The sequence below is a fragment of the Micrasema longulum genome, unplaced genomic scaffold (genome assembly GCF_059751315.1).
Source record: "Micrasema longulum isolate JH-2025_06_02 unplaced genomic scaffold, ASM5975131v1 h1tg002745l, whole genome shotgun sequence".
Classification (NCBI taxonomy): Eukaryota; Metazoa; Arthropoda; class Insecta; order Trichoptera; family Brachycentridae; genus Micrasema; species Micrasema longulum.
Window position 1 is genome coordinate 85,464 of NW_028279875.1, and position 15,699 is coordinate 101,162.

General features: G+C 36.1%; 1 protein-coding gene across 1 annotated transcript; it reads right to left on the reverse strand.

Moving 5' to 3' along the window:
• Positions 1 to 1,172: 1,172 nt before the first annotated feature.
• fbl (pantothenate kinase 3 fbl) lies at positions 1,173 to 14,123 on the reverse strand. Its single transcript, XM_088241094.1, has 6 exons — positions 13,972 to 14,123; positions 12,677 to 12,822; positions 11,876 to 12,052; positions 6,122 to 6,257; positions 3,505 to 3,620; positions 1,173 to 2,137 (listed from the first exon to the last, which is right to left on the reverse strand). Exons 1-6 carry the CDS (start codon positions 14,116 to 14,118, stop codon positions 2,002 to 2,004), a joined length of 858 nt encoding a protein of 285 aa, XP_088097220.1. The 5' UTR covers positions 14,119 to 14,123; the 3' UTR covers positions 1,173 to 2,001.
• Positions 14,124 to 15,699: the final 1,576 nt, after the last annotated feature.

A 15,699-nucleotide genomic window follows, 5' to 3' on the forward strand; every position in this document is an offset into this window, starting at 1 on the left:
AAAAATTAATCTGTTAATTTCTCTAAAATTTATTGTGCACGCAGAAAAATTGTTTGACACAACAGAGTAGACAAGTAAAGGGTCATTTAATAAGAGTAATTGAATTAATGAACTTTGAACTTAAAATATAAAACAAATTTTATTTGACACAAAATGGATATTTTTATATCATGTTAAATACTATTTGATGTTTTAAAGATAATGTCGTTCAAATGTCCCCCACGGCGTTGTTTAATCCGAGGTCTAATTTTCATTAGTTCTTTTATTAGATGAGCAAAGTAGGGTAAAAAAAATTCTACCCTGGCTACACTAACGAAATTTCCATTTTGTTTCTTCGACAATCTGACAGATGGAAAAATCATTCAATTTTTAAGTAATGCATTTGTGACAAACACATTCAATTGATAATTACACATAAAATGTGATTGCATCCTGTTTCTTTAAGATCCTAGCAGTATTATTAAACTTTAAAAGGACACAACACGGCATAGTTGAATTTAAATCGGGAGTTGCGTACTGAGCGACGTCTACAATGAAACTAATTGGTCCTGCTCATTTATAAGTAGTTGAGTCGCCTTCTATTTGATGTGCGTATGCGGTTTCTGGACGATTCTTAATTCTATGGTTTTAGCTGAAAATCTTGATTCAGTCAAACACTACTAGTTTGACCACACGGAGATCGCATCATTTCCATACTACGGCTGCATTATGTCAAATGCAAATGTTTAAATGATCGTGCATTTTAAATGCAAATAAATAATTACAAATAACTTAATTATTAAAAATTTACAGTAAGTTCAATATAAATATATTATGTTATATACATATTCGGCTCCTTTATAGTTTATCTGGAATTTTCTAAGCTTTTTTTGTCATTTCACGGTGACACAAATCACATTAGACTTACGGCGACTTGTTATTGCTGGCAATTTAAGGACACTTGTTACAGCAGGCGACTAAGGAGACTCGCGCTATCGCCGGCGATGCGTTATTATCGACGGTCGCTTGTTATTGCCGGCAATGAAGCGACTGGCGACGTGAGGACACTTGTTATTGTGGGCAATAAAACGTCTAGTAAACTTGTTCTCTAAATCATTTGAATAAATTTTTAGCATGTGGTGGAAAAGTACTTTATTTTTCTTAAATTAAAAAGTTAAAATTAAATTTATATCTTTATGTAATCACTTTGTAAAGCGTCCTTGAGGTATTATATTACGAAAATGGCGCTATATAAGTTGTCCATAATTATTATTATTATTATTACGCATGTTCAAAGTGACATTACAAACGAACTTCAAACCTGCGCATGCGTTGGCAATGCCCGGAAATGTATATTAACTTCTCCCTCTAACGCACAATTCAGCGGTATGAAGCATTGTCTGTCTCGCTGAAATGACGATTTTAGGAGATATGATATATTTCATACAAATTCAGGGTAAAAGATTGTGCAAAACAGAACACGCACGGGGACGATTGCGCATGCGTAGACAAGATGTGAAAATCGTCCGCTAGAGTCGATTTCGCTAGATCTTTCGGCGCTAGTACTGAATATTACGATGTTTGCGCGTATAATATTGCAACGAATCCCTGTTTCTTTCTACCCACTATGACATATTTTTACTATCAATAAAATTACTAATTTATTTACACAAATTTTTGCTTGGCAGTGCGCTGCACTTATGCACATACCAAGGAACCGCCTCTGGTAAAAACACAAGATTTCGCTGGCAATAAAAGGAGAGTGTTATTGCTGGCAGTGGAGGCTAACGATACCATTGCTGGCAATAGAAGGACACATGTTATTGCTGGCAATAAAGTAGCTGGAGATATGTAAGAAGTCTTGTTGCTAGCGATACGTGAAAACGCCAGGTTCTGCTGGCAATAAAGGACACTTGTTACTGCGGGCGATCGAGTGGCCGGAGATACGCGGACACTCGTTATCGCCGGCGGCAGGCCGCTCGTCGCCGCGGGCGTCTGGACACTCGTCTACCGCCGCGCGTATCAGCTGACGCGCTCCCCGTCCGGCTGCTTCTTCGCGCTGCCGGAGGACCCGGCCGCCTCGTCGGGCAGGTCCCCGCCGTCGTCGCACAGCTCCGGGTCGTCGAACTTCAGCAGGCAGCCGACGGCGCCGAAGTAACTGGGGAGACGCAATTCAAAGTCAAAAAACACATTCGTAATTACAACAGAGATGGAGAACATTTTAGAGGAGGAAGGGCTTATGGCCTGTTTTTGGCCGGTTCGAGTAGCCACTTTACACACTGTAACATTCACCATTTTGCCTATGTTTAACATTTCTTCATTCTTCCCTCTATTGATTTTAGAGAAGTTGAAGAGCTAAAACCTTTATCGCTGCGATGAGATTCATCTGATGGAAAACAGTTTTCCATTTATGAAATGTCACTTCCTGAATATTTGAGTTTTTTCTTTCTCCTCTCTCTTTCTTTCCCTCTTCACCCCCTTCCCTCTTCATAGTACAGTGTAGATATTTAGTCAATTTTTATTTCTTAAAAAAAATATATGTTCATCAATATTTTGTTCTACAATGAAATTATTATAATATACAAACAATATGTTCATATACCACTGATTTTCTCAAATTGAACGGTTTGGGTAGGTAGGAAGAAATTGCCTTAAGGCAATATGCCCGCTTTTATGCATATGTATGTAAACTATACATGTATTTATTTAAATACCCAGAGGGCTCCGACAATATAGAGTTAAAAGTACATGAAGCATTATAGAAAATAACATAAAATAAAAAGGAAATAAAGTAAAGTAAAATGAGTAGTAACACATTAAAAAGAGGAGAATCGAGGGGATGGCCGTTCGATGGATAGGATAGCTAATTTGATAGCAACGAGAGTGGTGCGAAGCGAGTCCAACAGCTCAACATAATTATTAGCCGTTTTGTATTTGTACTCACACTGGAACACGTGTCGGAGTCTGGTGGTCTTCGTGGGTACAGGAAAGTTTATCAGGGATAGTAACTTTGTGCATTAGAGTGAGGTCAGCAACTGTTTACATTCTCATACAAATATTCCCCGTGATCAACGTTTCTTACATCTTTCATCACCCCGGTTTTATGTTTAAAATTTTTCGGAATTCATTTGATGTGCCAAAAAAGCCAAAATTACATCGTAACAGTAGTGTTTCCTTCTTTACCTTCTGGTGGAGAGCGATGGTAACCTCAACTCAGACACCAAAGTTTGGTAGCAAATTTCATCTGCAGGTTTACTAATTTTGTAAATAAAGTGTTTAAATAAATAAATATATTGAAATTAGGGATCTAGATACACGATTGAGTAACGTGTTTTGAAAAAATGATAAGACTTAAATATTTTTTTAAGCCTGTTTTACAGCGTGTTTAGGTGATATTTTTTCAGGTAAGCGATGCATCTCAATACTGGCTTTAAATTTATTTAAAAAAAACCTAAATCGCCAATTGGGGCGGATATCGTGTATTGAAAAAACCATTCGCTTATTAAGATCCCGGAAGTGACTCACCCCTCGTGCTCCAAGAAGAGCGCCTTCAGGGTCCCCCTGGACCAGTAGTCCATGGCGTAGGCCAGCAGCTGCATGGCGATGGGGTTCACCCGCAGAAAGTTGCCGCAGAACACCACCTGGAATCGGCAAACGGGAAATGGTTGATTGCCCCGACGCGCTTCGAGCTGACCAGCGGAGCTGATGTGTGTGCATTATGCAGCCTGACACAGCTACAGGTGAAGTACCGAGTGACAACTTGTCGTACATACGAGAGAGGTATTGTTAGCTTTTTTTTTGATAAGCAACAGTGGATAAAGGCACATTGAATTCAAGGGTTCATCTTACAGATTTCCAAGCCATTCTCATCACCACATACACTCAAACTTCTTTACTTTAGATATGTATCCGGGGGTCCATTGATTGACGACACATAGACATCTAATAATTTCACCCGAAATATAGAGCGAAGACTTCAAGAAGAAACTCAGTGTTTTCTATGGTTAGAAGACAGAACGTTTCTATACTGATTTATTAATGTAAAACTTTAATTTAAGGAACGCAGTATTTTTATCTATCGTTAAATATATTTTTATAGTTTCCTTTATAACCTTTTCTTTTCTTATTTTATTTACATACTAGCAGCGGACCCCACAGACGTTGTCCTGTCCGAACGTTGGCTTGCCTACTATTTACTTTGGAAAAAGACATTTCATTGAGGAGTAGATACCTAGGTACTTGTTTATGATTTAATTCCAAAACTAAAAATTGTTAATATTCAAATATTGAATTTAAGTAGGTACCTAGGTAGGTACTTGTTTATGGTTAAATTCCAAAACATAGAATAAACATTTTTTCAAATTTGGCATTCTTTTTGCAAATGTCAAACTCCGGTCTTCTCATCAACAGAGGGGTGTACTTATGTGGGAATACGATTTTTTTAATGTAGTGTAATTTAAGTTTGCTTTTAATACCCTCATAAGTGTACACGAATTACTCAGTGTGTGCATTCAGTATTATTATTATGGAACTCCACGGAAAACGGAAACATTAATTATTCATTCTTTTTGTCACATTTAATGTTTACATTTTTTACTGACAAACAAACAACCCAAAAAACCATCACGCCGTTTCTCCGTAGGGGTAGGCAGAGAGGATAGAACGCCATATCACTCTATCTACGCATACAGACCTCGCTTCTTCTACATTCATACATCTTCTCATGCACGCACGCCGATTATTCCTACTTTCGACATGTCCATCTTCAAGTATTGTGGAATCATCTCCCATCCACCATCAAAGATTTTACTACATTATCTCTGTTTAAATCACGTCTGAAGAAAGATCTCCTTTCTCTTCCTTAATCTCTCCTCCTTTCCTTTTTCCTCTTTCCTTTTTTTGCCTTTTTCCCATTGAGTAATAGTTTTAATTTAAGGTAATTTATAAACAAATACAAGATTATTTCTATTTTTATATATCTTTAGCTTTTTAATCTTTTTTCTATTGAATATGTTCTGTAACTTGAATTATAAAAATAAAAAATTTATTTTATTGGTTGGTTGGAAGAAATTGCCATTTGGCAATAAGCCCGCCAATGTACAAATAACATTATGTACAAAAAGTTAAATAAATAAATAAAAATAAATAAATATTTGATGGACTTGATCGTGCCATGTCTTTCTCGGCCTTCCTCGTTTTCTGCATCCATCAACATTCGCATCGTAGATTCTTTTAGCCGTTCTTTTGTTGTCCATTCGCTCTACATGTCCAAACCAACGCTGCACCCCTTTCTTGATTCTGTCGATAATGCGTGTCTCAGCCTTACACAGTTCACGGATCTCGACATTTGTGCACCTATCATACATCGTTTTACCACACACTCGCCTGAGGGATCGCATTTCGACAGCATTTAACCTACTTTCATCATCATTTTTCCAATTCCATACTTCGCTCCCATACATTAGAGTTGGTACTAGAACTCCACTGTGAACATCTAGTTTAGCCTCCTGCTATAAACATTTGTTTGCCAAAGTAGATTTCAGTGCATCATTCACCCTGTTCCCGGCACTCACCCTCCTCTCCATCCCTAGTAAACATACTTCCCAGGTACACAAATTCTTCTACCTGATTCAGAATATCCGTTCACGCTGATCTCACATTTAGTTATATTTTCATCCCTTTCAAAAACCATAACGTTTGATTTATCAACATTCATAAGCAAATGGCTTTTCTTGCATACAGCGTAGACTTTTGTTACCAAGAATTGCGGGTCTCCTTTGCTGCTAGCAAGAAGTATGGCATCACCAGCACACAGAAGACAGTTAACAGTTATGCCACTAATTTTTCTCCCATTCTTAAATCTTTCAGTTCTTTCATACAGTTATCGATGTATATGTTGAACAACCGTGGTGACATTACACATCCCTGTTTGACTCCTTTAGGAATGTTAAACCACAATGTGAATGACCCATTCACATTCATACATGCTGTGCTGTCCTTGTACAGAGACGCAATAGCCCTTGTCAGGTTACCATTCACTCCACTTCTTACTGAAATTATGAAAATTCTCCATTGGCCATTTCATGTTGGAAAATATTAATTATGTACAACTGTATGTTTTCTAAATAAATAAGAACATTACCCTTTCGATCCTCTCGTTCAGAGCGCAGAGCCTGGCGATGGAGCCGATGTTGTTGGTGATGGTGACCAGGGTGGCCCGCGCTAGGTCCTCCTTACTGACGCAAGACTGGCGCTCGGCCGAGTTCATCTGGCCAAAACTGAAATTGCTTTTATTTAGTATTCTCGTGATTTCCGCGGCCGAGAGCGGGCCGGAACCAGAGCCCCAGACGGGCGGTTTAACTTGCTAGAATAAAAACGCTGTCTTTCCACTAGGAAATCTTCAAGTTTATTTATTTATATATACGCCCAATGGGCATTTTTAAGGACACATTTATACATGGAAAATTATTATTAAGAAAAGTAGAATTTGTAACTTTACAAACTTTCATTAATGATTGAATTATTACTTTGATATAAATAATAAAAAAGCGGTCAAACTTTGCCGGAGCCAATATTAAAATCAAGGAACTTTATTTTATTTTATTTATTATTTATTTTATTTTATTTCATTGGAAAGCCAACAGAGATTTATAAATAGTTAAGATACAATTATATTATAAATACATATCATAAGGTCCAATTAGAGGCTTCCACATAATGTTTATTTATTTATTTATTAACGGACATTGTCCATGTATACAATTTATAAGGTTTAAATATTACAATAAAAGAATAGTTTAAAACATTAAAAAAAAAAAAGAAAGAAGCATTGACAAACATAAGGGACATCGAGACAAGATCTGGACTATTTATTTAGTGCTCGTTTAAATCCTTGTAAACTTTAACCAAAAAAGTCCAGATCCTGTCTTGAGTTAACAATACGACAAAGGCGGGCGCAAAATGTTGTTATAGTAAATGTTGTCACAGAAAAATTATACATACTATAAAATAACTAATCATACAAAACTTATAATATTACTAGAAATGTAAATGTAATACATATTATTCTAAATATGTCTACTTTTGAATAGTTGACAATACAGTGTACATTATAATATATATTGCAACCATAGTTGACCATACAGTGTACATTTATAATGTGCCTACATACAGAACTGCACATAACCTGCATAATATAAAAAATGCTTTTCTTACTTCATCAATTTGGCTGTTTGCTGACGACACTAAAATTCTCAAACAGATTGACAGCCCTTCCGATTGTTCACTATTACAATCTGACTTATTGTCTTTAAGCACCGGGTGCTCATCCAATAATCTACATCTCTTCGTCTGGAAAATCCAATCATATACGACTACTCACTGAACGATGAAATATTATCATCTGTGTCTAGTATACGAGATTTGGGTATCATACTTGACACTAAACTTTCTTTTACAATGAAGATCAGATTGAACATGTTTTCAATAAATCCTTAAAAACTTCTTGGGTTTATTAACAGAAGCACAGCTGACTTCAAAAATATCAATACCCTTAAAACTCTCTTCTGTTCCCTAGTTCGCCCGCACCTAGAGTATTCCTCCGTTATCTGGTCTCCGTATTATGATGTTCACATCAAGAATATTGAATCAGTTCAACATCGATTTTTAAGAAAGATAGGCTGGAGGTTGTGCTTATCCAGAGACCAATATACGTATAATGAGTTAGAAACTACTTTGAATATATCTTCTCTTCGAGACCGTCAAAATAAATACGACCTTATAGTCCTATTTAAAATTCTCAACTCACTCTTTGATGCGCCTGAACTACTGAGCTTAGTAAAATTAAATATCCCAACTAGAAACCTCAGACAAAACTTACTCTTTCATACCGATAACCATAGAACTAACTATGGTTTTCATTCCCCTATGCCCAGAATTCTCAGGTCTGCCAACAAACATACCAGTCTTGATTTCTTTGATAGCAAGTTGTCTTCTTTCAAACGATCACTGAATCAAATTCAATTATAAACACCCCTCTCCCGCTTCCACTCCCACAAAGTCTACTATAAACCATCGAGTCTTTCTAATTTTGTTATAATAATTTTCTATGCATAAATGTGTCCATAAAAATGCCCATTGGGCGTATATATAAATAAATAAGTAATATAGGCTGCGGATTCAAGGCGCAACATCACAACTTGATTTTATTTTCAATATGAACTTGTCGAGAAAGAGGCTATAACGCCATTTTGTTGGCGTTTCCTTACCTATATCTAAACAAATGTTTCCAATATGATACAAGAATTCTCAAAATATCACCTAACGATTTAACAGAATTTTTGGTCTTAATACCTAGTTATTTATATTAGGCAATTATTGAATATTAAAAGCAGTTTTTTAAAATGTTTTGTAAATTAAATCTGATTTTCTTTGTTTGCTGGAAGAAAAATGATTTATTACACGAGAGTGAAAGTTGGAAATTTTAGTAATGTATATTTTTAAATATTGGTTAATATCTTTATTTTTACTTAAGAAATATGCACTATACTAGCTGACCCGACAGACGTTGTTCTACCCAAACGTTGGCTTGCCTTGGAAAGAGCTTTTATTGATAACTATAGTCCTTAAAATATAGCTTGATTAGAATGACATTTGTAAGAAAAAGTGACGACATAACTTTGTAGTAACATCAAAGGAGTTAACATTTTACAACAGAGATGAAGAACATTTAAGAAAAGGTAATATAGAAGTCTAGGCATCTACAGGGCTTATGACCTGTCAATGGCTGGTTTAAGTGGCCACTTTACGCACTGTGTAACATTCACCATTCTGCCTATATTTGAACATCTATATTCCTTCAATTCTTTCATCCGTTGATCTTTGTGAAGTTAAAGAGCTGAAACCTTTATATACCTTTTCTTAAAAAATAATAAAAAAGAAAAGGTAATATAGAAGTCTAGGCATCTACAGGGCTTATGACCTGTCAATGGTTGGTTTAAGTGGCCACTTTACGCACTGTGTAACATTCACCATTCTGCCTATATTTGAACATCTATATTCTTTCAATTCTTTCATCTGTTGATCTTTGTGAAGTTAAAGAGCTGAAACCTTTATATACCTTTTCTTAAATGTTCTTCATCTCTGTTGTAATATGTCAATATAAACAGCTCCCCGGGGAGTTGAATCCAGTCCTTGTCTACAAAAATTTGGACAAACTCAAAATATTGTTGATCAAAGGAATTATTTATCACACATGAAAAATCATTCGTATCTGGCGTGTTAATTTATTTTTTTAATACAATTCTTGGCAAATAAAGCAACATAAATATATCAAATCAGCTTTAAAACAAAAAATAAAACTGAAATAAACCTAATTATTAACGACGTTCTTACAAGGTTACATCATATTGCTAAAACATTAGAGATGGGACAAATTGATCAATGTAAATTGAAAAAATAAAAAAATAATTCATTTGATGTTGTTCATGTGGTCCTATAGAAGACTACTAGGAATTTCCTGGAGAGACCACATTACAAATGAGGAGGTTCTCCAAAGAATCGAAGGTGGAAGGCACCTGCTCAGGACCTTGTCCGAAAGGCGAGCGAGATGGATCGGCCGTGTAATACGTCAAGAAGGCCTCCCGCTTGTCATAATGGAGGGGATGACCGAGGGGACAAATTCTAGGGGACGCCCACGCCGAGAGTACCCGGGGGACCTATTAGAGGACGTGCGCTGCTCATCATATGTTGACTTTAAAAGAGCCGCACAAGACAGGGAGGAATGGAGGAGAAGAATGAAAGTAATTGCTGCCAGCCAATCCCAGGATTGAGACCGGAGAAGAAGACATTTAATATTAGTCGAATTATTTTCCACCGACCGGTTTCAAAGCAAACAAGAGCTTGAGTAGAAGAAGGCTTGTTTGCTTTGTAACCGGTGAGTGGAAAAAAAAAATAGTGGTTAAAAACAAAGTTGTTTTATTTAAAACAAAGATTGTTCAATTTTTTCCTATTATACACCCATTGGTAATAGATTTCTCTGGATCATGTCTAGTCTGCCTAACTAGGTATAGCCTGTTTTAAGGCAGACATTTTTATGCTAAATAAACAATAACACGACTACCTACTAGTTTAGTTTATTGTACAGTTATACAATATTCATTTTTTACATTTATTATTTAACAATGTTTTTTAAGAATGGTGCCTTAAAGTCTGTCGTAGCAAATAAGTGTCTATCGCAAGAGGCTAAATTAGCAGTTCATAATGGAGTTCTGGTACCAACCCTAATGTATGGAAGCGAAGCATGGAGTTGGAAAAAAAGGGACGAAAGTAGACTGAATGCTGTTGAAATGCGATCCCTCAGGCGAATGTGCGGAAAAGCAATGTATGATAGGTGCCCTAATGTCGAAATTAGAGCAGAATGCAAGGCTGAGTTAAGCATTATCGACAAAATTAAGAAAGGTCTTTTGCGATGGTTCGGTCACGTGGAGCGAATGAATGATGAAAGAACGGCTAAAAAGATTTATGATGCGAATGTGTCCGGTTGTAGAAGTCGAGGAAGGCCGAGAAAGACATGGCATGATCAAGTACAACAAATTCTTGAAAGTGGTCATGTGAAAAGTCGGAATAATCGACGTGCGTGCATGAGAAGATGTATGAATGTGAAGGAAGCAAAGGAAGTGTGCCAGGACAGAGTGGTGTGGCGTTCTATCCTCTCTGCCTACCCCTCCGGGGAAATGGCATGATGGTTAGTTAGTTAGTTAGAATGTTTTTTAATTAAATTTTAATTGCATATTTTAAATATTTTTCATACATACGCAAAAAACATTCTAAAAACTATCACAACATATAACTACACTTTAATCGATCGGTTCATGAGAACCTGTGAAGTTTCAAAGTAGGCATTCTGTGTTCGAGTCCCATTATGGTTTTTGTGGATTTTTTAAATTTTTTTTAAATTTAAATCTTAAAGTAGGGCACACATATCATACATATTGTTATGTGTGTTCTAATAATAACATTGCAAATATATTTAATTTATAAATTGTTTATCACATATGTCTTGACCATTATTTTAAATTTTGATATGTTTTTTTCTTCATAAATATTTTTTTCCATTTCGTAATACTTTTTAATTGCTTTAAATAAAATGGAATTTTGTGACTTTGCCTTTTTCCTAAATGGAAGTCTAATTTTGTTCTTTTCTCTAGTATTGCGATCGTGTTCACGCTGGTTCTGATCATTTTTTTTCCAAAATTCTGTTTTTTTATTAGAGTTTATAATTTTATGAACAAATATCATTGTATTGTAAAATATTCTTTGTTTATATGTTAATAATTTCATTTCATTTACCATCGACTTAACCCTCGTATATCTGTTTTTTTTCAAAATGATTCTAAAGGCTTTATTTTGTAATACAGTTAGTTTATTTATGTTTTCTTTATTTAATTATATTTCCATTTGGATTTTTATGTCTATTGTTTTACACAGATTATCACTTTGTAGTTTTATTTATTATTATTTATTTATTTGTTCTTTTACAATTTATTAATTTTATATTTTCTTCAGTTTGAAGTGTAAAGATACCGCGTATCATTCAAAATGTAAAAGCCCGCTAGGGTGTTTAAAATGAATAAATAAATATAAGTTCTCCATAATAATAGTAATAAACGACCTCGTGGTGTAATGGTCAGCGCGTTTGCCTACCACGCAAGAGGTCTCAGGTTCAATTCCCGGCATGGTTGATACGAAATATTCATCTACAGGGTGTTTTCGCACTAGTATATTTCATAGTCCCTGGACTGGTATCTGAAGTAAAATGTGCCCTATGCATCATTAGGTGCGGAAAGGGAATGATGATGATACAAATCCAGAAAAAATATTTAATTGTTCGTCTTACCTGCTAGCCACGAGGTCCCCGGGCAGGCCGAAGCGAGCGTAGTCGCCGCCGTAGATGTCCCGCACGAGCTTGTCCACGCGGGTGTTGTCGCCCGCGGCCGCGAGCGCCGTGGCCTCCTCGAAGGAGCGGCACCCGGTCAGCAGGCAGCACAGCCCGAGGAAGGTCCCGCCGCCTAAGCTGTAAGTCAATGTCGATAATAGAGAAGGCATTTATTGCCAAGTGAGCTGGACGTATCTTCACTTAATCCTCTTAATGTCAATATGTCTTCCTTAATCTCTCCTCTTTTCCTCTTTTTTCTTCCTTGCTGCTGCATACCTTTATTCTTCCTTGGCGGCCTCCGTGGTGTAGTGGTCAAGTCGCTTGACTCACGCACGGAAGGTTCCGGGTTCGATTCCCGGTGAGAACACAAAAATTTTAATTTGATTTTTCTCAAGCCTGGGTGTTCTGTGATGTAATTCACCACTGTAATTGGGCATCCTGGCCTGTTGTGGTGCAAAAATAAATAAAATAAAATACCTATGTTATAATTTCTTATTTGATTTTTCTTTATTATTTCCTTATTTTCTGCTGATTTTATTTCATGTATCTATATTTTTTATAATGCGTTCAGGTGTTTTGTTTTATTATAATTGTTTTTTAATATTATTTTATACTTTGTTAAAGGCGTAAGCCGTCAAAATAAATAAACTGTAACTGAGACATGCCAATGGTAAATATCTACAGTGTGCAAAAAACCACTCGCGATTCCTCTTAGATGCATGCTGTGACAATAATGAAAGTTGCCCGTGCCGTGTGAGTTACCTAGTCCCGCTGATTCTCCTGTAGTCCTTAGGCCCGCGCACGGCCAGCACCGACACTCCGGAGCCGATATTGACGATGATGAAGGGGTACGGGCTGGAGAAGTCGAAAGGGTGGCGGGTGTACAGCGACGGCGCATCCTCGCTGCCCTGGAAGGACAAACGCCGTGGATGGGAAAAGGGCAAAATGTTCATGTAACAAAATATAAAAAATAAGTAAACAATATACAAATATTTTGAGTGGGTATGTCCAAATGCTTGCAGACTGGCTTGATTTCCTCCATAGGTAGTTATTCATATTTAGATTTGTTGCAACAGAGAGGGAAAACCAAACATTGTTGAATTAACTACCAGGTAAAAGAAGAAATACCTGGGAGTATATATTTTTATTTTTCATTCAGACAACTTATAAAAATACAATATTCAACTAAATACTATTTTTTACATTAATTAAGTACATATATTTACATGAACGTTTCCTATTACGGAAAAGAAATAAATAATTCTTGTGTACATAATGGGGAGTGACGTCTTAAAATAGTATATTTTATTTTAATTATTAATATTTTTAGGATAACATATATAAATAAATATAATATGGTACGGAAAATGGCAGCTTTCAAAAAGAACTGGGAGTGCGGCTAGGAATAGCAGGCGCCACATTCAACAGTATGAAGATGAGTGATTACCGACGTATACAAAAAAAAATCATCATCATCCCCCTTTCCACACCAAATGGTGCGTAGGGTATTGCATTAGTACACCAACCGCAGCTTATCTTGATCATTTTTTGTCACACAAAGGTAAGATGATCATTCTTACGCTTCAGGAGCCAGTCCAGGGGCTGTGAAATATTATGGTGTAAACACCATGTCAACCATGCCGGGAATCGAACCCGAGACCTCTTGCGTGGTAGGCAAATGTGCTGACCATTACGCCACAAGGCCGACAAATTGCTAAGTTTATAGTCCTTAAAATATTGCTTGATTAGAATGACAGTTGTCAGAAAAGTGACGACATAACTTTGTAGTAACGTCAAAGGAGTTATTTATATTGACACATGAAAAATCATTTGTATCTGGAGTGTTAATAATTTTTTTTAATACAATGCTTGATACGTAATTATATGAAATTAGCTTTAAAACTAAAATAAACCTAATTATTAATGGCGTTCTTACAAGGTTACATCATTTTGCAAAAATGAGACATTCTAAAGAGTTCCAGTAAATAAAAATTAGACTCGCCGCTTTTGAATTTTGATAGGTATGGGAGTGAAAAAATTGTAAAATTAATTCTCACCGGCGTGGGTTGCTGCTCGGGCGCCCCTTCGCCGTCCTCGGGCGTGCGACTAGGAGCGTAGTAATAGCATTCCGTGCGGCTGATCGTGTCGATGTACAGGATGCCCGCTATCAAGGCGTCCAGTTCGTCGAGCTTGGAGAGACGCATATTGACGACCTGGAAATGAAAACATACAAGTCACTAGCGGACTCGTCAGACGTTGTCCTGCCCAAACGTTGCGCGTTGGCTTGCCTGCTATTAGCTTGCAAAAAGATTTTTCATTGATACGCAGGTACCTAGGTACTTGTTTGTGATTAAATTCCGAAACTAAAAATTGTTAATATTGAATTTAAGTAGGTACTTGTTTATGGTTGAATTCCAAAACATAAAATAAATATTTTTTCAAATATGGCATTCTTTTTGCAAACGTCAAACTCCGGTCTTCTCACCAACAGAGGGTGTACTTATGTTGGAATACGATTTTTAAAAATGTATTGAATTTAATATTATTTTAGTGTTACCAAAAATCCAGTGAAAATAAATAAATGGGTGGAAATTTTAACAAATTTAAGGAAAGAATCTGATTGAGATCCACAAATAACAAATGCGGTTTGTAAACATAAAAAAAAACAACTTTTTTATACACAAAATAACAACATCTTTCCATTTTTTTTGTAAATGCATTTTCCTTGACTGCAACCCTGGTAGATCTATGAATAACGTATTTATGCTCCTATTAGATTGAAGATTTTAATATCTACGAACACGCACAGTGCAAAGATCTATATTTCTCTGAAAACCGCACGTAAATCGGTTAAGCCCTTTAGAAGGAGTTCGGTGACATCAAACGTACAGAGGAATTATATATATAAAGATAATATGTCAATGAACCAAAAAGCGCTAAAAATAATTAAATTTATGCTTCCAATTTTGTTGTGTATTTTATTTGACACTCATTTTAATAAACGCCTAATTTTGGATGTTTTGAAGTTAATTTAACTTATTCATGAATCGGGTTGTGGTCCCGTGGTTAGTGTTGCGGACTCACAAATCAAAGGTCGTGGTTCGAACCTCACTCTACCCCAACTTGATTTCCATTTTTTAATAGTGAGTTATTTACAACTCGTTGAAAATGGCCACCAAAAATTTAAATATTGGGGTAAATTAGAAGAAAGATAATAAAAAAAAATATTTCGGTTTCGACCAAAACTAGAACGGAAACTGAAATTCAGTTTCGGCTGAAAATTTTGTTTTGTCAGGTCACTACAAAATTCATTTACATATACGCCCAATGGGCATTTTTAAGGACATATTTATACATAGAAAATTATTATAAAGGAAAGTAGAAAGACACAATGGTATATAGTAGACTCGGTGGGAGTGGAAGCGGGAGAGAGGTGTTTATAATTGAATTTGATTCAGTGATCGTTTGAAAGAAGACAACTTGTTATCGAAGAAATCAAGACTGGTATGTTTGTTGGCAGACCCGAGAATTCTGGGCCTAGGGGAATGGAAACCATAGTTAGTTCTACGGTTATCGGTATGAAAGAGCAAGTTTTGTCTGGGGTTTCTAGTTGGGATATTTAATTTTATTGAGCTCATTATTTCAGGCGCACCAAAGAGTGAGTTGAGAATTTTAAACAGGACTATAAGGTCGGATTTATTTCGACGGTCTCGAAGAGAAGATATATTTAAGCTAGTTTTTTAACTCGTGATACGTATATTGGTCTCCGGATAAGCCCAACCTCA

Excerpts from the sequence above, each read along its gene's own strand:
- fbl (XM_088241094.1), bottom strand. The coding sequence starts at position 14,118 with ATGCGTCTCTCCAAGCTCGACGAACTGGACGCCTTGATAGCGGGCATC. Across the intron at positions 12,053-12,676 it reads AGGAGAATCAGCGGGACTAG|CTTAGGCGGCGGGACCTTCC; the intron begins GTAACTCACACG and ends ATTGACTTACAG. Across the intron at positions 6,258-11,875 it reads GGGGACCTCGTGGCTAGCAG|TTTTGGCCAGATGAACTCGG; the intron begins GTAAGACGAACA and ends AAGCAATTTCAG.